Below are 24,569 nucleotides of genomic sequence, written 5' to 3' on the forward strand. Positions count from 1 at the left end.
TTGAGTTAATATGGAATTTAAAATTACAAGTCATTTAGTAAATACAAAAGTCTCGTTTTTCTTTTTTGAAATCAACAATTGATATTTAACCTATGATATAATTGTATTCAGCCAACCAACAAAAAAAAATTTTAGCAGTCAAAGGAATTAATTATATATTGTTTTACAATTTTTTAATTAATTTAAATAAATAATAGTAAATGCAAAATTTACTTTTAAAAGAACTGAACGAAACTGAACTGAACTGAAAGTAATTTTGAAAAAGTATATATACGTCATTTACAGTATATTATACATATATAACCTATACTGTAAGGCAATTTGTCAAATCTAGATGTCAAATGATACAGATATAAATTATTGGATTATTTATTATCAGGTTACATATAAATATGCTAATACCGACGTGCATAATCAAATTATTGGAGCTGGTGAGTTTTTTCAAGGATATTTCTGAACATACCTAGTTGATATTACAGCAATCAAATCAATATACAATTTCAGTCAGCTTCCCGTTGTATCCCGCATCCTCGCGTTGTCTTTTCATTTCTTCACTCTAGTGTCGAGGCAAAGCACATCGTTGAGTTCCGCCACTCACTCCGATTCCAGCATTCGGTGGAACGTGAACGGAGTGTCTTAACACTAAATTCCCTCTGCCTACCTTGTGGGATACAAGATAAAGTTGATTTATTATTTTGAATTTTATAATATTTTAAAAAAATGTTATGTATTCTAGACATTAGCAGTTGCATGCCTGACCCTCCATCATTACAGTTACGATTTAACTGATATTCCTACGTTGATGTTGTGTTCGGGAACATTTGTCGGGTACGTCGTGGTGCTCTCAGGAGAAATTATAGGTAAATCAAAACTAAATTTTATCCTAATTTGTATTGATATTATCAAAATATGGAGGCCGGTCATGGCGCAGCGACATAAGCGTGCGACTGTAAACAAGATAGATTGTGGGGTTGATTCCTACTCGAGGAGATGACATAATTAATATTTTACCATACCACTCAACACGCAATGCCTCTAGAATTGAACGGAAACTGGGGAACGGAAGTGTTTTAGTGGGAACAAGTGCTTAACGCTAGGTTCCCAGGCACACTCTGCGTACCATGATACGTGAGGGATACAGGGTGAAGCTAAAAAAATATGAAAATAACAATATTCAACCGACCTTTAAGACTATTCTTACTTCCTCAAATATACATTTAGTAAGGAAAATATTTACAGAATATTTTAATCGTCAAAGGTTAGTCCCAAACGAAAGAAAGGCCTGAATGAAATAGTAGGTAATTTGGTCCCCTGGTGGTATTAAAGAAAGAGTTTCTTTTGTGTTTTATACATTTTGTACGAGACGTTTAACTCTATCTGTACGGTAAATACGAGTGTAACCACTAAAAGTAATGTATGGAATATTTTATGCTAGGTTTTTTTAGTTATTTTCGTACATATGAAACCAGTTGTGGCTCTGAGGCACAAATTTGCGATGCAACGCAACAAGTAGTGGGTTCGTTTCCCACTGGAAGAAATTAAATACTTAATATTTTTATTTGTTGCTCTGGTAACGAGGTAAAGTGTGGCGTTGACTTCCTCCGCCTTACACGCAATGGCTCCAAAACTTAGCAGAAAGTGAGGAAGGGAAGTTTCTTAAAGATAATGGAGTTAGATTCCTAGATTCCCTCTGCCTATCCTGCTATGTGCGGGATTAAGCGTGAAATTTAGGTTAATAATGGAAAATATATTATTTTAAATTTACTTTTAATTTACTGATTTATAAGTTACTTTTGTCCAAATTTGCATTTATACTTTAGAAGTGTTGTGACGTCTACCTATTATAGTCGACTATATAGAGTATATCTAATTTTTAATTTTCTATAATACTGTACTTAGTAATAAGAAATAGTAAAATATATAAACAAATAGCAAACCATAAGTTAATAAAGAAGAGGCCAGAAGTGGCGCAGGGCACAAGTTTGTGATTGTAAACACGACTGGTCGTGAGTTCGATCCTCACTCGAGGTACTAAAATAATTAAATTTATATTTTCATTTCTTCGCTCTGGTGTCGAGGCAACGCGCGACGTTGGCAATGCCTCCAGAATTCAGCAGAAAATGGGGAACGGAATGTTTAAACGGAGTGTTTTCTCTGCCTACCCTGAGATTGGAGCCTAAAGCTGATTTAGTTTATTATTTTTTTAAGTAAAAAATATTATTTTTAGGTGAAATGCTACTCGCACCTTTAGATCTTGTTCAAGATATATATTTCGGAATAATCGGCGTTGGTTTAAACGCAGTTAGCGGCGGCTTAATAATATCAGCTAGAACAAAACCTTCTCTATACCGTCATACAGGAGACCACACTGCGGCACTCATAGTTGGGGCCTTGGCTATCCTGAATGCTGTGGTGATGTTCTTCGATCTGAGCCTCGCGTACATGGATAGTGAGCAATTTGATGATGAAACTAGCGTGAACTAGTAGATATATATGTGTGTCATACCTGCTAAAGTATAAATGCAATGTTTCTTTTAATTGTTTATTTATGAAAATATTTGTTTAATTAAAATTATGGAAAGTAAACGTCTTTTCTTTTTTAATAAAATGTTCATTAATTAAAATTATTATATACTATGTAAAAATTTAATCAAAATTGAATAAAGCTTCACGCTGTATCCCGCTTACCGCAGGGTAGGCAAAAGGAACCTAGTGTTCAAACACTTCGTTTCCCAGTTTCCGCCGAATCTTTCCAGGCATAGCGTGTTGAGGGGCATAACTTTACCTTGGTCGTGGTTTTTTGCCTTGGTGCCAGAGCGAACAAATGAAATTATTAGGAAATAATAATTTATTCCATCGAGTGCAGATCGAATCCACAACCGTCGCGTTACAGCCACACTCTTGGACCCCTGCGCTACGTCGGCCTCTATATCTATACTAATATAATAAAGCGGAAGAGTTTGTTTGTTTGTTTGTTTGTTTGTTTGTTTGTTTGAAGGCTAAGATCACTGGATCTACTGGTCCGATTTACTATGTGTTTGTTTTGTATGAAAGCTGCATTCTTCAGAAGTGATATAGGCTATATAACATTACATTACACATATATACTAATAAATTAAAATACTTTCTAATTTGACATGCAATTTATTCTGCCATGTTAATAACAACCGTCGTCGCTACGCGACCGCGTTCGTTACCGCGTCATTTTGATATTCATCCTTATGAAAATAAATATAATAGTCACTTTTAGCATTTCATCTAGATTGAAATTATATTTCTATAGAAATTATATTCTTATATTTCAAGCAGGCGTAGCCGCGTCCGGGTCCGCTAGTAAAATATATTTATATCAGTAACTGTTTAAAACTATAATTGTTAAAAAACCAGTTCTCACTAGTATCTTTAGAAATTGCATCCACATTATTAACAAGGTTAACAATACCAACAAAAATAATAATATTTTCGTACACAATTAACTTTAACATCTTATTAGCATTGAAAAAACTGGTTCATAAAATTGGAATCGTCCTAAGAAAGTGTCCATTTCCAAGGTGAGACAGTATCGGCGGCGGCGGACGCGTACGTGGACGCCTGGTGGTCGGCGACCGGGGCTGCCTTGTTTGGTGCCTGCGGTACCCTCACTTTGAACCACTGGCGCGATGTACCCGATTGTCCCCGGAAAGAACATGCTCGTGCTAGTGCCGTTTGTGCCCTGGCCGCTACTGCTATATTTCTAATAGATGCCTTGCTAGCCCTTTGTTCTGTTCACAGAGACGAAGATAGCGTGCGATCTAAGTCTTCTAAGCGATGTAATATGTAGTATTTTTGGGTTTTGCATTCCAAATGTCTGTTTATTGATTGATTTGGATTTAATAACTTTTTCGTAAATATTATATTTATGTATTATGAATAAAATTTATATAGGTATACTATTTTGCTCATTTCATTTCTGTTATAATTCCATGTGGTAAAAATTATATTATATGGTAATTTACAAAAAAATAGGTTCCACATTACACTTAACAAATATTTAAACTTGATAATAAAAAAGAGATTCCTAGAAACCTAGAACATAGAAGACATTAGGAGAGATGTCTTGCTTTATGTTTTTATTTGTGTCTTAATTATTCTAGTTTACAAGAGCCCAAATTTTCTGTGTATTTACCTACCTTACCAATGTCATACAAATTGGTATATGGTTTTAAAAACATTAAATTGTTTTGTTACCTACCTACCTACCTACTTACCTACCTAGCTACCTACCTACCTATCTATGTTTATACGTTATATATGATCTAAAGTAGCTCTACGTAGATAAAGGAAGCTCGTTCGGCCATGATTAATTTATTACCTACTTCTGACGAATGTGGTGTTCTTAGAATATCAATTCGTTAACCGCAATCTCTAATAAACCGCAAGGCCTAAAGCTTTATATGATTCATTTCAATAATATATTGGGAATAATCGAAGGTGAGGTGAGGAAAACACTATCTATGAGAATATATTTCCATATAAAAGATTTAAAGAAAGAAAAGAAAAAGATAAATAAAAGTTTATTTATCAACGCTTTTTTATGATTTTTATTAAATGACTATTAATTGGTATACTGTAAGAAGCAATTTCTAATTTACTTACTTCTTATACACACAAAATTTACAAAACATATTTCTCTTAAAACATTAAGTACTTGAGATAAAAAGGCAGTCGTGGCTCAGGGGCACTCAACACGCAACGCCTCTAGACTTTGGTGGAAAATGGAAAACGGAATGTCTCAACACTACGTTCCCTCTGCATATTCTGCTGTGTGCAGGATACAGAGAAGCAAAATTTAACCGAAAAAAAAATGTCTTATAAATATTGTAACGCCATCTATGTTCACAAGGTAGTACTAATTGTAACATAAGAAGCAGTGGTTGCACGAGATAGAGTTTTATGAAAATGCCACAAGAGGGAAGTACCTTAGAATTTAAACATTTTTTAAATATTTTTTATTTATTCTTACATATTTTTCTTTCTCTAACAAAGTACTCACAGATTACATTCTATTGACTTTTGTATTGAATTTTTTTTTTATTTAAATGGAAATAATAATTCATAAGCTGTTAATTATTTTTATTAAGCTCATATTTAAAATCTTATTATAATTATATCTTTATTTTTTAATATATTTTTATTCGTATATTTAAGTCGCAGATTTGTAAGTAAAGCGTCATTATAACATTCATACTTCGAATACCATGTTAATTGTGTGTTAATTAAAAGTAACATCTTAGTTTGTGGGTTGTACATGTTTGATAGAAAACAAAGGACAAATCATTTAGTGAATTACGTAAGACTGTGACATAATTCCAAATTCTTAGTCTTGTTAATAAGAGGATATAATAAGAATAGATATGAATTTAATTAAATTTTTTAAGACATTAAATATTGTGAACTTTTTTTCTAAGAAAGCACCACAATTGTAAAAAGGTTACAACTTGAAAAACACTAGAAAATATTTTTTAAATTGATATCCGATTAATTCTGCTAGACTTCCTTTCATTAATATTTCTAATTTAAATATAAGTAATATTTTTAGCCCATCATAGCGCAGAGGCACAAGCGCGTCTGTTAACTTGACAGGTCGTGGGTTCGATTCCCACATTTAATATTTTCATTTCTTCGCTCTGGTGTCGAGGCAAAGCGCGGTGTTGGTATCCGCCACTAAGCGCGCAATGTTCAACGCCTAGTGTTGTCCATCGGCATACATTGGATACAGCCAGAAGCTGAAAAAAAAATGATATTTTTACCAAAAAAATCCTTAGCAAAGTTGTTTTATAATAAATTTCTTTATAATAAAATGTTATCAAGCATTTGAAATGACGAGTACTAAGTAATTTAAATATTGTATTTATTTATTTATCAACCGGAAGTGATCTAATTCTATAAACTCATGAATTTAATTTAATTAAAGGCAAAAACATTCGAGTACTAGCGTGCTATCATTATTGAATATGTATTAACATTTAACATTGTTTACTGAAGTGCTTAGTCATATTTATTTCTGTCTGACAACGTAATTGTGAAATTCTTACTATATAATATTTTTTTCGAATTTCTTTACAAAAAATGCTTATGAGATTATTCTCGTTTTATATTTAGTTTAATTACTTATACTTTAGTTCTAAATTTTAAATAGACCTTTTTATTTTTAGGTATTGTTGTTATTTTTATACTTGTTATTTTTATTTGGTAGTGGGGCCAGTCGTGGCACAGGGGAATTAAGTGTGATTATAAACGCGATAGGTTGTGGTTTCGATTCCCGAAGATATGAAACATTTAAAATTTCCATTTACTTCGCTCTGATGTCGAGGCCAAGTGCGACGTTAAGTTGCGCCACTGAACACACAATGCCTTAGAATTCAGTGAAAAATGGAGAAGGGAATGTCTTAACACTAGGTTTCCTCTGCCTTCTCTGTTGTGTACGGAATACAGCGTGACGCCAAAAGAAAAGAAAACAAAGATTTGTAATCAGATTTTTTTTATCTTAAGTATGACATAAACCGAGAGTTCCTCGATTCGCAGGTTGATGATGTCATGGACGTATATAGGGGTAACTGCTTCCCGTAGTGTGACCATCAGATTGTGGTTGTGCGACAGTCTCTTCTAGTTCAAGGTCAATCTTGTTTACGCAGTCGATAAATTATGTTTTAGAGAAATCGCTATCGTTTTCTCTTTTGTGGGCTTGGAAAAGAAAGCGATCTTTCTAATTACCCGATCGACTGATACATAAATTACTTAATTTAATTAAGTGTTGGGCATACACATTTAATTATTAATTTTCGATTAGTCAAAATGGATTAAAAAATACACAAAAAATGCACATATTACAAATAAGGAGTAAAATAAACACATTTCTTTACAATACGAATAACTAAACCTAAATAGATCAAAATATAATTTTTTACTTTTTTATAAGGTTCATGCTGTATACACGCACGCACACAGCAAAGTAGCCAAAGGGAGCCTAATGTTAGAATATTCCGTTCTTCATTTTCCATCGAATACTAAAGCCATTGCGTGTTGAGTGATGGAGCCCAACGCCGCGCTTTGCCTGACACCAGAGTGAAGAAATGAAAATATAATCATTTCCTCAAATGGGGATCGTACCCACAACTAGTCGCGTTTACATACTTGTGCCTCTATCTCACGACTCACCTGCTATCTAACTTCAGATAAATAATTACAATAATAGACTATTACATGAATTTATTGTATTTTTATTAAGTATTAAAAAAACAATTAAATCATAAATACATATTCAATTTCTCAAAAACAAATTGTGTCCTGCATAAATGCGATAAAAATGGTCACACTACATATGATGTCATCGGCCATTCAACGTCGGGCGTGGGGCGTATGTATCGTATACTACACTAGTACAGCAGTGGCCAGTGTACGCGCTAACGCTTCTACGACGCCAGTGTAGAGTTCTCCTCCAAAAACTTAAAAATGGCAGTAAGCAGGCTTTCTATCATCAAATTTTTGGAACTTGTAAGTAATTTGTATTTATTTTATTGATATAACAAGGAATTGTTTCAAATTATTTATTTATAAGAGAGTTTATAGGAATTGAGATTTCAGTTGTGTTGCTTGTGCTGTTTATTATGATTTTAAACGTATAGAATTGTTTATATTTACATTATTGCATGTTTTTGAGATTAAGCTTATGATTGTTTGGTTAAGCGAGACTGTAAACGCGAGAGGTTATAGGTTCGATTCTCACTCGAAAAAAGAAAATATTAAATATTTTCATTTCTTGGCGCTGGTGTGGAGGCAAAGAGCGACGTTAAGTTCCGCCATTCAACCACACAATGCCTCTAGAATTCGGCGGAAAGTGGCGAGTAGAGTGTCTTAACACTAGGCTCCATCGGCCTACTAGCGGAATACAGCGTGAGGCTGAAAAAAATAAAAAGTATTTAGTTATTGTAAACGTGAGAATTTTCTAGCAGTTCGAGGACTTATATATAATTCTTTATTAAAGCCTCACGCAAGTGACTCATGTCATGGGTCATTGTTTTCTTATTGGTGATTATAATTGTTTCATTTCAATTAAAATATTAGTAAGCGTCTTAAGAAGTTAGTGATCAAAACAACCGATAAGTATTTATATTTTAAAGTTTTAAAAAGCTACACGCTCTAAGTACTCTGTCAGAGATAACATAATTTACTTTTAAATTGTACTAAATTATATAAGTTTCAAAAGGTTTCTAACCTCAAAAGGTACAAACGGAACTCTTATAAGATCACTTTATTGACCGTCTGTCCGTCTGTCTAAACCATTTATCTCGAGATCGCGTGGAGATATCAAGGTAAAATCAATACCAAATATTTAGGACCAGCATTCATGGTTCCTTCAAACAAAGGAATGATCTAATTTATAAGTAAAGGCAATCAAAAGACATGGGCATTTACGTACCAATTTTGTTGCATTTTGTATGAAATTCGCCGCGTAAAGTAAAAATAATCTATAGAACACTTCCCTGGACCTACAATTATGATATTTGGCACAAATTGAGAAGTTAGAATGTACATAAATGAATAAATCTGAAAAGTGAAAATGTATAGGTACCTATTTCATAAATAGAAATAATTTCAAGCTTATATTTGTTAATGGGAATTAAAACTTTTTTAAGTTATACTTAACCTTAACCTATAATCCTGAAAGTGTTACGATTCCGATTTCTCTTCCGATTTATATTTAACCGTTTTTTTAATTATTTCAAGCCATAAAGTCTAAACTTAAAAAAAATATGATAAATTACAATAATTACTGTACATAATGACTAAATTAATTAATAATTTTTATTTACGGCTGTGAAATTTATTTTCTAGAACTAAACTGACTTTGAGTTACAATATATTCGACGAGTCATAACCATCCTGAAGTTAGTTATAGAAGGCTGGGCAGACTGGATTGTAGGATTTTTTCTTTCTTTTATTTATTTTCTTTCCGCCAGCCAGACAGCCTAACTTCAAGGCGGTCTCGCTTTAACAAACGTACTGTAACTGATAATATTAAGTTTATATTAGGAAAAGTTTCAAAGTTTTGCATTATTTATACTACTTTTTTTAAAAAAATATTATGGATATACAAGTAGTACATATATAGATAATTATTGTAACGATATATAACACTTAATGTTTGTCATTAATAGAGTTTTAATGTTTCAAGGAAAATCTGTCAATATAACGAAGATTAGTAAGTACTTTGTTTATTCTCGGATTTCACAAGCGGCTCACTCTTATCCGTGATATCATCGAGGCTATTTGTGGACGAAATTGGGACGTAAAATGTTCCTGTATTTTTACGTTTGTCTTAAATAATTTTCTATTTATCTTATATTTATTTCTATATTTAATTGATGAATACATCAAAAAGAATCACATATAAAAAAAATATTATTCCATTTTTTTATTACAGACATAATGAAATTATAAATAACCTTTTCTATACTAAAATGTACTGATGTATTCACAATGAAACATTTTAATAGTTTAAAAAACTAAAAATATTCTTTTTCAAAAGAACATATCAATAAGACGAATGTAATGAGCACAAACTCGATATGTTTACAAGTAAGCAGTCCAAGGTACCATAAGTCACCTTCCAATTCCATCATCACACCAGCTCGCTGGTACCATAATATTGTATTGACATCTAATCTACATATAATCGTCAAGTTACACAATTGTAACGTGTTGTTTTATAGAACATTAAAATTAAACAATGAATTCTATACTTATCGTATAAATTACAATATATTTTTAACAAAATACTATAAATGTATTTTATAGAAATCTGTCGTTGCGTAGGGCACATAGTGTGACTTTAAACGCGAAAGGTGTGGATTCAATTTCCGCTCGAGGAAAATGAAATATTTAATATTTCCATTTCTTCGCTGTTATGTCGAGGCAAAGTGCATCGTTGGGTTCTGCTATTCAATACGCAATGCTTCCTGAATCGGGCGAAAAATAGGTAAAGGAGTGTTTTAACACTAGATTCCCTCTGCCTACCCTGCAGTGTGCGGGATACAGGTGACGTTAAAAAAAAATCGTTTTATATATATAGCCAAGCTTGTAACGTGAGGGTTATCTTGGGTGTGGCATCAAGGCGGTAACTTTAAAGACTTGTTGCAGCAATGGAATTTAGTAATTAGATTACACTTATAAAAGAAACTTGGTCACACATGTCATTAGTAAACATAAGGAATGATTATTTTAAAATAATGTTTTTCTTTTGAATACATATCTTATACCCTGAGATCCGGCCGTTGAATCCTGCATAAACGAGTTTTCTTAATTAAACCTATATTAATGAATAATACATGATTAGTAGAACAGATTACACCTGGGTTGCCTGGAAGAATCCTGCCGCAATCACCTTTAATTACATTTTTTCCTAACTCGTTTTTGGAGAAAATTGCACCCATACGTTTTTTATATGAATCGCACATCATTTGAAAGATAATCGCATAAGGAATTGGAAAATTAAGGGTTGCCATCTCTCAGTCTGCCGCAAGTCTAGGGTTGCCTGGTTTAAACATGTAACTAAATGTTAATAATTTGCACTCATGTGTTTTTTTAATGAATTATATATCTAATTAAAGCTTATTTTTTTCTGAACACTATAAAACAGGGTTGCCTGGAAAATTCCTGCCGCAAACAGGGGTTGCCAGCGTTTGAAATATTTTATTCCGGTTCCGTTTGACTATGAGAATAGACGATGAAATGCGCGGTCTGCCTTATGTTTTAAAGTTAAATATTATATAATAGAAGGTCAATCTTAAAATCAATGTTTATTCTAATTGTTCACCTGTTAAATGATGATTTTTTCATATTAAGTACATGCAGAAAACTATTTAAAGAAGAAGGCAAAGGCAGAAGAAATCATCCTTATTTTTCAAGTAAAATAATTAATCTATAATATTGAGTCTTTGCAAAATCTATTTTCTAAATACTAATATTTATTTATTAATTTAAATTACCATTTTGAAACGATTAAATTATCTAATTAAATAAATGTTTACAAATATCGATCTACTATAAACTGTTAATATACATACATATACATCATGTTCCTTTAATATAATGAAGGGTGACCATTATTGCGGATATTTTTTTTATTAATTATATTGAAAAATACATTTCAATGAACTCTCTCTCTCTGTCTCTCTCTTCGTCCTCTACTTGTTTGATTTGACAACGCTTGCCGCAATTTTTTTTTCTCACGCAATTTTTAATAATTTGCATAGGAAAGAAATATATATAATAGAATTATAATAAACAAAACTAAGTTAGTAAAATAAATTCGAAGAAAATCCGACAGTAATGCCGACTAATAAACGCTATTTACGGTTTATGACCAAGAGTCGGCAAATATCAATTAGTTGTCTATGTTTTACTATAGATAAACATTTTGCGGCGCGATACAAAGCAAACCAAATGCAATAAAATTATTTTCGAAGATGTATTGTTTCTAAATGCAATGAAAGTGCAGATGGCCAAATGAGTTGTTTTTGAGCATATTACTTAGTTACTTACCTTTCGTTTTGGAGTAAAGACGTTTTTACTTGACAAAAATGAAGACGTGTTTTTTGTGCGGCAGGAGTGAAAATGTGATAGAATTTAACAAAGAATCTCTCCAAAAGTGTAAAATTATGTTATTGTTTTAAAAAAAATATATAAAGAAGTATTTTTTAATTATTTTCTAATGCAAAACGTAAGTATACTTTAATGTTTAATATTATATAGTTTAATAAAATGTAGACAATTGTGGCCGTGGGAGTTGCCTCAGTTTTGATTACACTAAGTTAGGGATGTGAGTGAGTGATTACGCTTTATTATAATTATAGGAACAATTCTTTCAGACCTAAATGCCTTAAAAACTATCAGCATAGACGGACAAGTTCTTGCTAGCGACATTTTTTTATCTATATTTTAATAGTTTTTATTAGTTGAATAGTTCATTTACTTTCCAAAAACCTAAATATTCGTACCAAAAAGATGGGCGCCATAGTTCTTTCTACGGATACGGACGGCGTTGTCAAATCAAATAAGCAGACGGCGAAGGAAACATGTTATAATTAATACCTTATAGTAGATCGATATTTGTAAACATTTACTTAATTAGATAATTTAGTTGTTTTAAAAGGGTTATTTAACTAAATATTATTATTTATAAAATAAATTTTGCGAAGACTCAATATTATGGATTATTATTTTACTTGAAAAATAAGAATGATTTCATCTTTAAATAGTTTTCTGCGTGTACTTAATATGATTAAAATCATCATTTAACAGGTGAACAATTAGAATAAACATTGATTTTAAGATTGACCTTCTATTATATAATATTTTACTTTAAAACATAAGGCAGACCGCGCATTTCATCGTCTATTCTCATAGTCAAACGGAACCGGAATAAAATATTTCAAACGCTGGCAACCCCTGTTTGCGGCAGGAATTTTCCAGGCAACCCTGTTTTATAGTGTTCAGAAAAAAATAAGCTTTAATTTGATATATAATTCATTAAAAAAACACATGAGTGCAAATTATTAGCATTTAGTTATATGTTTAAACCAGGCAACCCTAGACTTGCGGCAGACTGAGAGCTGGCAACCCTTAATTTTCCAATTCCTTATGCGATTATCTTTCAAATGATGTGCGATTCATATAAAAAACGTATGGGTGCAATTTTCTCCAAAAACGAGTTAGGAAAAAATGTAATTAAAGGTGATTGCGGCAGGATTCTTCCAGGCAACCCAGGTGTAATCTGTTCTACTTCTTCTTCCTGGCATTAATCCCGGCTATTACCAGGGTCTGCCTTCCTACTTACCCTACTCCACTTTGCACGATCTTTTGCGTCCTCGGTGATTAGACCATTGGCTCTCATGTCCTGCATCACGACATCCAACCAGCGCTTCCTTGGGCGTCCAGGAGGTCGCGCCCCAGGAACTAGTATAGCAAGGCACTTGCGTCCGACATAGTTCTTAGGCCGGCGCGTAACGTGGCCAAACCATCTCAAGCGACGCTCTTGGAGCTTATCCGCTACGTCACGGACCCCAAGACTACCTCGAATGAATGTGTTGCGTATGCGGTCAGACCGCGTTACGCCGCACATCCACCTCAGCATCTTCATTTCCGTGACGTGAAGCTCCAGAGTGTGCCGAGATAGTGCTGGCCAACATTCGCTGCCGTATAAAAGAACCGGTCGGACGATGCTCTTGTATATCAGCCCCTTGAGCTTGGGCGGTATTCTGCGGTCGCAGACCACACCAGTGACCTCCCGCCATTTGGCCCAGGCAGCGCTTATCCGGCCATGGACATCGTGGTCGATGCCTCCAGACTCGTGCATAACGGATCCAAGGTACCTGAACTTCTCCGACTTAACGGCTGGCTCAGGACCTATAAGGATGGTGCTCGAGTCCCGGCTCCCGCAGGCCATGTACTCTGTCTTCGACACATTTAGTTTAAGACCGCCGTTCTCAAGCGTACCCTTCCAGAGGTTCACTTTACGCTCCAGCGTCAGTCGGTTCTCGGCAATGAGTGCTATGTCGTCGGCATACATCATCAGCCATGGAGGCTGGTCCTGGATGTGAGCCGAGACAGTATCAAGCACTACATTGAACAAGAACGGACTAAGAGCCGAGCCCTGGTGAACCCCCACTGTAATCGGGAAGGGTCTAGTGTCGCCAACAGCAGTCCTAACCATAGAAGCGGAATCGTGGTACATGCCTCTGATAATCTCAATATAGGCCTCAGGGATCCCTTTGGATCGCAATGCCCACCAGATACACTGACGAGGCACACAGTCAAAGGCCTTCTGCAGATCTAAAAAGGCCACGTGCAGAGCTCTCCTTTTTTCCCTGTATGCCTCCATCAAAGTTCTGAGGGCGAAAATGGCGTCCATGGTGCCCGATCCTGGCTGAAATCCATATTGAGACTCAGAGACAGTACACTCTCGGCGGAGCCTGAGGTCGATCATGCGCTCGAAGAGCTTCATGGTATGACTCATAAGCTTAATGCCCCTATAACTACCACAATCTTGAACACTGCCCCTTCCCTTGTAAATAGGGGTAATAAAGCTAAGCCGCCACTGATGCGGCATCTTACCAGTGTTCAAGATATGGTTAAAAAGGTCAGTAAGCATGAGCACACCAAGAGAGCCCAACGATTTCCACGCTTCGATCGGGATGTCGTCAGGTCCCACCGCTTTTCCGTTCTTCATGCGTCGAAGGCAATTACGTGTTTCGTCAAGGGTTATTGGGGCAATAAGTCCGAGGTTAGGCGGTGGGTCGTGATGAAGACTGCATGGGTGCTGAGTGTAATCTGTTCTACTAATCATGTATTATTCATTATTATAGGTTTAATTAAGAAAACTCGTTTATGCAGGATTCAACGGCCGGATCTCAGTCTATTAGATAACTTTCATAAACATAATAATATATGTAGGTATAAGAAAAATATATTTTTAATGATATTTTTATGACTCTAACCTAATTACCTACTTTTATTTTAATTTGTTAGGTAATCATTATATTACAAAACAAGATGTTTAAAAGAGGTCAGGCGCAGGGGCACAAGCGTGCAACTGTAAGCACGAAAGGTTGTGGTTCGACCGCACTCGAAAAAAATAATTTTTTAAAATTTTATTTCCTCGCTCCGGTAAAGAGGCAAAGCGCGACGTTGAGTTCCGCCAAACAGGCATTGCCACCAGAATTCCGCGGAAAGACGCGAACGGAAATGTCTTAATGGAAACGGAGTGTCTTAACACTGGGTTTTCAGATTCCTTCTGTCTACTTTGCTATTTAGGGAATACAGCATGAAGTTAAAAACAAAACTATAAAATATGGTAATTTAAAACTTACAACACTAATAGAGATATTATTAAACATGTATAATATTATTTTCTTTCCAGGAAAGGTCTAGTTTAAATAAAACATCTATTAATGTAAATAAAACTTGGTACTAGTAGGTACCTGTACTTACCATACAAAGATCTTTGCATCATGGCCATCGGAAGCTTGCGTCCACGTGACCTTCATTTTATTATCTAAATATCACTATTTATGTAATTTGGTGAGGCCAGATGTGGTGCAGGGCCCAAGCGTGTGTGGCTGTCAATGCGACTGGTTCGATTTCCATTTGAGGAGTTTGAATATTGTAAAGCCTCCAGAATTCGGCGGATAAAGGGGAACGGAGTGTCTTAACTCTTAACACTAGGTTCCCTCTGTCTATCCTGTCATTTGCGGGATACATCTAGAAGCTGTATATTAGTGTATAATTACAGTTATAGTATTTGGTGTATAATTAAAAATAAAACATTTAAGCAGCATACTAAGTACTATCGCTTTATAAAGGGCCTCATGGCGCAGTGAAACAGCGTCTGAATGTAAATGTGACTGTTGTGGATTCTCGGAGACAGGAATCATTAATTAATTAATAATTTTTCATACTTGTAATTTTCCATTCCATATTCCCGCTCTGAAGACAAATTGAGACAAAGTGCGGCGTTTAGTTCCGCCTTCCAATGTGCAACGTATATAAATATTGAGAATAAATTATTCTGTCTCAATAAGTATGTACTATAAAACCTTTTAAAAATATAAAACAAATATCAAACTTAAATATAGTATTACCTAATTGATTATTTTGATTATTTTCAATTCAAATTATGCTTAACGTGATTCACAACAACGTGAAACCAGTGTCCCCCACTCCCCCCCATACTTATTACAATTGTAAACATTTAATATGACTAAACAATGGAAATAAAGTACAATACCTAAAGCGCACTCATTCATTGAAAATACAGGGTGAGTCATATTGAACTTTCCGATTTCAATAAGGTGTGTATTAAAAACAAAGCGACATGCAGTAAAAATTATTTTATTGTTTGAAAGCACATAACATGCAGTTTTAATTTAGTTGGTTTTAAAAATGATATCCTGTAAATGTCTACCTCCATTGACCACACACTGCTTAAGCCTTTCCCGGAAGTTGTCCATTACTCGTCGAGTCATATTCAGCGGAATAGCATTGATTTCTTCCATGATTGCAGCCTTCAGTTCATCGATGGTTCGGGGACGATGCGTGTACACCTTTTCCTTCAGGTAACCCCAGAGAAAGAAATCGCAGGGGGTTAAATCAGGTGATCTCGGCGGCCACCCAACGTTACCTCGCAAAGAAATGAGATGACCGGGAAACATTTGTCGCAGGATTTCCATTGAACGCCTGGATGTATGGGCTGTAGCACCATCTTGTTGGAACCAGATGTTATCGTTGTCATGATTCTGCGTTAATTCCTCCAATTTCGGTTTCAGAAAAGTTTCAAGCATGTCGCAATACCGAGCAGAGGTAACTGTGACGACTTGACCATCTTCTTCAAAAAAATATTGACCCCACACACCAAACTCTGCAATAGCGCACCACACTGTCACTCGAGGGCTGTGAAGTGGTCGTTCGTGTAGGTTTCGTGGGTTATTCTCAGCCCAGTATCGAAAATTCTGTTTGTTGACAGTTCCGGCGAGGTGAAAATGTGCCTCATCACTGAAGATCAAAACAGCAGTGCGGGGGATTTGCTGAATGTCGCGGCATAAATTTGTTCGTGTGTCTAAGTCTCTAACTGTTAATTCTTGCACTACCTGAATCTTGTATGGGTGAAATTTAAGGTCTCTATGCAGTATTCTGCGGACACTACTGAAAGATAATCCTAGTGAAGCGGCATGTTTCCGAACAGAACGCCGAGGGGATTGTTGAATTGAAGCCCGCACTCTATCCACGTTTTCCGCTGACGTTGACGTCCTAATTCGGCCTTGTGGTCTTGTTTTTAATGCTGATGATGTTGCTCTAAAATTTGATACCCAATTTCTGATTGTTGGTCCAGTGGGAATGGGATCACGTCGACCAATAGCAAAATGTAAACGGAACGCACGCTGTGTTGTGATCACGGAGCCGCCATTTTTAATAAACTCTTCAACTACGAACGCACGATGTTGTCCCGACCAAGCCATTGCTCACACTAAAACTGCATGTCATGGCGCGTCTAATGACACCATCCCCACCCTTCTACTCCTTCCCTTCTTCGTGCAACGTCCTTCCAAAACCGGAAAGTTCAATATGACTCACCCTGTACAATACATAGAATGTTACTCAACACACAATGTGTTGAGAATTCAGCGGAAACTGGGAAAAATTAATGGGAACGGAGTGTCTTGACACTAGTTTAAAAACCTGTTTACTTTTATTGATAAAGATCAATTTCGTTGAAAATAAATATAGCATTATATCTTTAGTTAAATGAAAATACAGTAAATCTGAATAATAAAAGAGTCAGAATTAGAAGATATTGTAACTGTAGACGACGGATAACCAAAATTACACACCTAACATTATTTAAATATTTATACTCTCTAATTAAAATAATAATATCTTTCAAGTATTATTTTGGCAAAAAATTTTTAGATAAAAAAGAATATCGACAAAAACTTATATACTTAAAACTATTGATTCTAGTTGGCTATTCTACATATTCCTCTACAATGTAATAGTATCAATGTGGCAAGGTCCACCACAACGATAACCTCGTATAATCGCGACCTGCATTTCAAATTTAGCCGTATAATGACATCATTCTGGAGGACCTTCAAGCTTATATTTAGTTACGTCACCACGCCTATGTACATCAGCTAATATAGCGAAATTATGTCAGAGTCTGTCATTTATTTATTGAACATCAAGTCTTTTATTTTTTTAATTACGTTATTTAAGTTAATATCTTCTTATTATTCTAAAAGTTAAGGAAGGTTTGAGGTTCGAGTTCGTGGTGCCGGGATCCACCATAAACGCGACAGGGTTCGATTCTCGCCCGAGTAAATTAATTATTTCATACTTTAATTTCCACGCTCTAATAACGAGGCACAGCTAGGCGTTGAGTTCGGCCTCTCCTTAGTGTGTCTATTTTTAAGCAATTTCTAATTTAATATGTTAATTGTGTTTATATTAGAACTTACTAACTTATAATTATTTTATCGATTTCAGGCTCTCACATGCTCGTGTGTGGCGATCCACTATCACAGCTACAATGGAGATAAGAACATCGACATGCTGGTCACCGGCACCTTCATCGGCTACCTCATCCTATTTGCTGGTGCCGCCGCAGGTAAAATTTCATTTATGCTTACTCTTTTAATAACGTATCCACTATTAAGACATTTCGTGGTTCACATTGTTTCTAATTTCGAGAAATTATAAGTAGAAAGTGAAGGAGAGCAGAGAGAGAGATATGTGCTAAGCCCTACAGGACGTGATGTAAACAAAATAGTTTTTATTTAAAAATATTTTCTTATTCCAGGATATATAATGCAGACACCTACTCACAAGCGCATCGACATTTTCTACTCTCTGGTAGGAGTTGCTCTATTTACAGCCAGCGGAGCTGTTCTGATCGACAAGTAAGAATATTAAAGATACCTTTTTTTATAGTTCCCGCTGTATCCCGCACTTAGCAGGATAGACAGATGGAACTTGGGAATCCAGTTTTGGGATACTCCGTTCCCATCAAGAATCTTCCGTTCCCTACTTTCCGCCTAATTCGTCTCGTTACCAGAGGGAAGAAATTAAAATAAAATAAAATTTAAGCTACAATCTGTCACGTTTACAATTCTTCGCACCTTGGCCTTGTCAATGATATTTCATCCTTGACTCACCATGAAGTAGTTCTGCCTATCTTAAAAAATATTAATAGTATGATATATTTTATTAAAAGATATTATTATAATAATTAATAAATAATAATAATAAATATATTTAAAAAAAAGCAATATATTCTAATATATTTTTATATTTGCAGCTTCCAGCATTCTTCGAAGTCCGATTTCAGGGACAAGAACTTGGCAAAAGCTTCTTTGTCTATCATCAATGGAGCCATACTGTTGATAGACGCGGTGTTGACACAACGCGGCGGTTAAAACAAATAAGAGAACGTCCGTTTTACACATATAAACTTCCGAATGCTTTACCAATCTATATTTTAAACGATTTCTTGTTCATATTTCAAGTTATAAGTAAGCTTCTGAATTAGTTCTGTTAATAATTCTGTTAAATTTCAAGAAAATATTAATTCTATTTGTTTACTTCATGGTTCTGTTAAATAATTACACAGAATTAGTGATTATTTATAATTATATTTATTATTTTAAAATATCTTTCAAGTAAGTAAAATATTTAAACAGTTCTTATACTAAACTGCAAATTAAAAACAACATATTTTTTATATAAAGTATATTTGTAAACTTTTTGACTTTTTTGACATCTCTATATATAGAATAAGTACAATAGACAAGACAGAATATAATTTCTTACGTTCATAATTAATCTGTAATATTGTAAACAACTTTTTATATTTTAAAATAATATAGGATCTTTTTAAAATTTTACAAAAATGTCACAAACACTTCAAATTTAAAATGGATGAATAATAAAATTTTAATAATCTGCGAGAGTGCTTTAACATATTACTCAAGAACAAGAAATGTTGTTTCGTTCTATTTTGATACTCTAATATGATTTTAAATTAAAGAAAATAAGGGATATTTAACGAAAGAAAAGTAATTTAGATTTTTATTAAAAGACTTTTGTTGTTATTGCTGTTAATTTTCTGTTATAAAACCTTAATAAAAACATTTCATAATAATTTTATAATAAGATTAAGTATATATGCTTTGCAATGTTAAACATTTTGTATGGTGTACCAGCTTTAAGTGTATAGGAATTAAGAATAATCTATATTTATATTTAAATAAGAAAATACACCTTATGGCATCCCTAGTATAGCAAACTTGCTTGGTTGTAATGAATTTTAAAATATTATTTCCATTTCGTCCAATATTTAAATTCATTTAAATTTAATTTTTGTATGGATTCCAAGTATATTAATAAGTTTGTTATTAATTTATTAATATATAAAATATGTGTAATATTTTCAAAAAATATGTAGAGTTTTCTAAAAGTTTTCTTTCTATAATATTTGAATTAATAGCAGTTGTAACTGGAAATACGAGTGTATGCTGAAAAAATATGATTTTTTTAAATTATTTTTTTATATAATATACATACGCACAGAGATTTTTCTATATTTAAGATAGTCGTAAGCATCACTTTGCATTTTTATATAATGACCTCCAATTTTTGATCTGTTTTAATAAAATTAATTTATTTTTAATGCTTTTTTACTCGTCGTAAATCCTTTTTTTTATATTAATTATCTACGGCAAAACGTAAAAATAATAATAAAATACCCATGTTGACACCGACTCCAGCACCAATATAGCAGGGTAAGTAAAGGATAACAAGTGTTAAGATACTCTGTTCCCTATATTTCCTATCATCGAGTTCCCATTCGACGAAATTAACTATCGAGTTCTCCCGCACCTGTTGCGTTTACAGTCGCACGCTTGTGGCCCTTTAACTATACTTATAAGTTACACTTATAGGGTACACTTATTTACGATACGAGCACCGGAAGTGTCTTAATGGGAACGAAATGTCTTAACTGTCTTAATTTAAGTCTTCAACAGTGGCGCGTCCTTTGTAAGTCTTCGAGAGATGGTATTGACAAGATAACATTTTGGTAATTTCATTGATAGGAATGGAAAAGAGTAGAGGAGAGAGTATGCCGCCTTGAGGTACACCAGTTACCAAATTAGCCCAATCAGAATTAAGCTCCGCGGTTCAGAGACTTTGCTTGCAACTCCAAAGATAAGAACAAAAACATTAAGTGACAGAAGGAGAGATGGGAAAAGGATACCAACTAACACACAGAGACAGAGAGTTAAATGCGTTACTAAAATTAATTAAAATAGGAATTATTATTATTTTTTTCATTAAATTTTAATTTTAATTAAATTACATTAGTAAGTATATATGTACTGTATATGGATGAATATTGGACTATTGGACTATCATTAGTGGATGAAATGTTGCCTCTTCTATTTGTTTATTCGAAATTGTAGGGTTCAGCAAAGCAATATGAAGCAAGTCAAATAGTTTTAGCTAAGTTTTAGAAATATGTCTGTTTACTTTATCAGTTTATCGAACCAATTCGATAAATTTATATTTTACTTATGAATATTCATTTGTAAATTAACTAGAAAACGATCGTATAATTATAGTTTTGAAATAATAAAAAGATTTTGTAAGAGTGTAGTTAAGAGCTTTTAATAAAATTTTGTTTTTGTCATGTAGGTATAATTTTGTGTCATTTATTTTTGACATTGACAGAATATATTGTACTTTTTAAAATCTTATAAAATATTGTTAGAAAACGGAAGCGGTTAACGTTTTTAAAATAAACACGATAAAAATACATACCGTGTATATGTTTCCAATGTACTCGGACAGAGGCTCCACGTAATAACAATAAGTGACTACACACTAGATACCTTCCAATCAGGGCTTCCAAGCAACTGTTCCCATTTGACACAATTTCACTGCTTTCATCGTCTTTTTCACCTAAATCTACCCACTTTTACACGAATATGCTAACAATATCATAAAGAGAATAGATATAGATAGGTTTATAAAATTAATATTCATTACAAAAAATATGGAAGCTACTAATAATATTAGTATTAATAATGATATGTTACAACCAAAATGGATTTCACCATTAATCTTATGATAATGATTAATATAAACTTCTATAGAAAGTCAGTTCATTCCAACACATACCACAATAAATACATATCGACGACACGAGTTTAAAAAAATCTAAAAAAATGCGCATCTTAGTGTTTATTTTAGTTATTTTTAAAATTATAAATATTTTAGAATGTACTTTTACAATTAACAAAGCAGTATCTATCGCTAATAAAGTGTTTACTTATCACAAAACTGCCGTTGTATGGTGGAGCTTTCACGTCAGCGATGTTAATAAATTTCTCCAACAATTCAGGGGTACAGTTCTTACTGTTTCTATAGAAAACCACGCAAATTTTAATGACAGTAATTTTCATAAAAAGATCCCTTACATCCAAACAATATTTTTTGCTATGAATCCATATGAATTTGATTATTTCCTTGAAAAAGTGAACTATGTTAGAACAGTTCCTATAAATCTTATTCTTGTTCTTAACGAGGAATACGACACAAATCTAACGATGTATACTAAAATAGCATGGGAAAAGGACGTAAGTGACATATTGATAATAAGTAACAATTCAAGCAACGAAGTAATTGTTTCAACTTTCAAACCCTATAGAGACGGTGTATGTGGTGACCATACTCCTATGGACTTAAAAACAGATTCAGAACAATTCTTTATGAGAAAATACACCAACTTTTATAAATGTCCAATAAGAATTACTCTTCTCGAGCATAAGCCTTACATTATATTAAAATTTGAAAATGATACCGTCACCTCAGTTACCGGTATGGAAGGGAATCTTTTAATGCTGTTATTAAATGTTTTAAATTCTACTGCCAACATAGTGTCTTGCAGAGACCACGGAGGATTTAGCGGCACCATCAATGGGACAATGGGTTTTAGTGACCTCTACTACAACAGAGCGGACCTAATGGTGCCAGCTCTCATCATGCAAGTCAACAGATACTTATACTCTCAAATTTCCTATGCTCACGACTCAATGCATATCGTTTGGTGCATGCCCACAAGACGAGAAATCTATGAATGGGCTAAAGTAATACTTCCTTTTTCTAATATATTGACACCGTTCATAATTGTCTCATTTCTTATTATGCTTGTTACGATAAACATTGTTAAAAAATATGCACTTTTGCAAGATAACTCCAAAAACGACGTAGCATTCAGATTGCTTGGAATATTTATGGGACAGGACACCACATACTTGTCACGATACTGGCTTGTTAACAGTCTCTTTGTATGCTGGATATGGCTTTGCATGATCATCCGTATCTCTTACCAAGGGAACCTTGTCGACGGCTTACAAAAAACTATACTAGAACCTAGACTGTCAACGTTAGAAGAAGCTGTGGACGCGGTCGACCAAGTCGGTGGTATGCGCGTATTCGTGGATTTTTATAGAAATACGTCACTTGAGAAGAAATACGTGCAATTCTTGGTAAAGAATGTCCCTAGTGAATTGAAAAAAGTTGGAGATGGGAAAAGGAATTTAATTGCTGCTGATAGGACGCTGGTTCAATTTTATAGACATAATTTGGAAATTCTCGATGAGCCTGTGATGACTACGCCAATATGTATTCATATGCGGCCGCGATGGCCTGCAGCACCAGAAATTTCCCAACTAATTTCTCGTGTGGTGGAAGCGGGATTATATACAATGATAATAAGAAAAGAACATTCGACGTGGATGATTTTATATGGTAACTTAACTGAAACATATGAATTTAAACCTATAAAACTTAAAACATTTCATTCATGTTTTTATGGCCTTATTATAATGTACGTGATGAGCTCGTTAGTTCTTGTCGGAGAAATTTGTTTCAATAGATATAAGAAAAGGAAGAACTATTAAATAAAATGGATTAATATATTTATCTAATTGAAATTGATATAAATTTAATGGCATTAGATTATTATATATTCCATAATATACTCTTATAAACTAATGTAAAAAAAATTAAAATTGTATATAAGTAATATTGTTTTATTAAAATGAAATATTCGGATGTTTTTTGTACATTAAAAACACTTGGAGTCACTAGATAATTAAACTTCTAAATATTATAGTGCAAATATAAAGTCACATTCCTAATCAGACATATTTATATAGCGTTACGACAGCCGTCTCCGGCCCCGACTCCACTAAAGCGGAGATATACAGAGAAGTAGAAAACGGAGGCTTACTGGAGACGAGATGTGTGAACGAAATTATTAGTTGTTAAAAAACATCTCTCCGCTCGTCTCGTCTCCCCTTTGGTGGAGTCCAGCCATAATGATATTAAAAACACATTAAGTTAGGTATACTCGTAGATTATAAAATAATAGTGTTAAAAGCTTTAAAAAAATTTTTACAAACTCACCACTGTCTGTAGAAGAAAATGTCTATAAATATGTATACAATACGTTTCACGAAAACCAATATATTATTTGAATGAATATATTATACAGATACAATGACTGTATCGTATTCATATATTGAGATTAGAATATTTATTATACGAATAGCAAATATTGTAAATTACATAAATGTACGGAGTATAGATAAATGTACTTTATTGGACCAAAAAATATGTACTTTTTAAGAATTCAATAATATGTTATTGTTTTTATGCAATTATTTTATATAAATACAAAAGAAAATGGTAGACACCGTAGTGTTTTTCACTCACTCACTCTCCCCACTCACTCCCTCACCTCTCCACACCTCACTTTCCCCAGAGTCGAGGAGCTTGTTGAGTGGCGGAACCCATGAACACGTTTTTTTGCCTTGTTACCAAAATGAAGAAATGAAAATATTAAATCTTTTTCTCCAATTTTCTCGAATGGGAATTGAAGCTACAATCAATCACGTTTACAGACAACTTGT

The 24,569-nt window shown here is 33.7% G+C and overlaps 3 protein-coding genes across 3 annotated transcripts; all 3 read left to right on the forward strand.

The window, feature by feature from the left end:
• The first annotated feature begins 327 nt into the window (after positions 1-327).
• LOC146531532 (uncharacterized) lies at positions 328-3,912 on the forward strand. Its single transcript, XM_085198764.1, has 3 exons — positions 328-431; positions 737-860; positions 3,552-3,912. The coding sequence occupies exons 1-3, from the start codon at positions 393-395 to the stop codon at positions 3,818-3,820; spliced, it is 432 nt and encodes a 143-aa protein (XP_085054890.1). The 5' UTR covers positions 328-392; the 3' UTR covers positions 3,821-3,912.
• A 3,462-nt stretch (positions 3,913-7,374) lies between these two features.
• LOC146531533 (protein snakeskin-like) lies at positions 7,375-20,263 on the forward strand. The gene is made up of 4 exons (XM_085198041.1): positions 7,375-7,533; positions 18,082-18,202; positions 18,395-18,494; positions 18,893-20,263. The coding sequence occupies exons 1-4, from the start codon at positions 7,492-7,494 to the stop codon at positions 19,008-19,010; spliced, it is 381 nt and encodes a 126-aa protein (XP_085054167.1). The 5' UTR covers positions 7,375-7,491; the 3' UTR covers positions 19,011-20,263.
• Positions 20,264-21,818: 1,555 nt separating this feature from the next.
• On the forward strand, positions 21,819-23,555 carry LOC146531534 (uncharacterized). Its single transcript, XM_085198437.1, has one exon. The coding sequence runs from the start codon at positions 21,819-21,821 to the stop codon at positions 23,553-23,555; it is 1,737 nt and encodes a 578-aa protein (XP_085054563.1).
• Positions 23,556-24,569: the final 1,014 nt, after the last annotated feature.

The sequence above is a fragment of the Heliconius melpomene genome, chromosome 15, assembly GCF_056956725.1.
Source record: "Heliconius melpomene rosina isolate 202511_hmr_F chromosome 15, ASM5695672v1, whole genome shotgun sequence".
NCBI classification, from domain to species: domain Eukaryota; kingdom Metazoa; phylum Arthropoda; class Insecta; order Lepidoptera; family Nymphalidae; genus Heliconius; species Heliconius melpomene.

Bases quoted from the DNA above. Each gene is read 5' to 3' on its own strand.
- LOC146531532 (XM_085198764.1), top strand. From the start codon at position 393: ATGCTAATACCGACGTGCATAATCAAATTATTGGAGCTG. The intron at 432-736 runs GTGAGTTTTTTC...TATGTATTCTAG, and splicing joins TAATCAAATTATTGGAGCTG to ACATTAGCAGTTGCATGCCT. The intron at 861-3,551 runs GTAAATCAAAAC...TCCATTTCCAAG, and splicing joins GCTCTCAGGAGAAATTATAG to GTGAGACAGTATCGGCGGCG.
- LOC146531533 (XM_085198041.1), top strand. From the start codon at position 7,492: ATGGCAGTAAGCAGGCTTTCTATCATCAAATTTTTGGAACTT. The intron at 7,534-18,081 runs GTAAGTAATTTG...TATCGATTTCAG, and splicing joins TCATCAAATTTTTGGAACTT to GCTCTCACATGCTCGTGTGT. The intron at 18,495-18,892 runs GTAAGAATATTA...TTATATTTGCAG, and splicing joins GGAGCTGTTCTGATCGACAA to CTTCCAGCATTCTTCGAAGT.
- LOC146531534 (XM_085198437.1), top strand. From the start codon at position 21,819: ATGCGCATCTTAGTGTTTATTTTAGTTATTTTTAAAATTATAAATATT.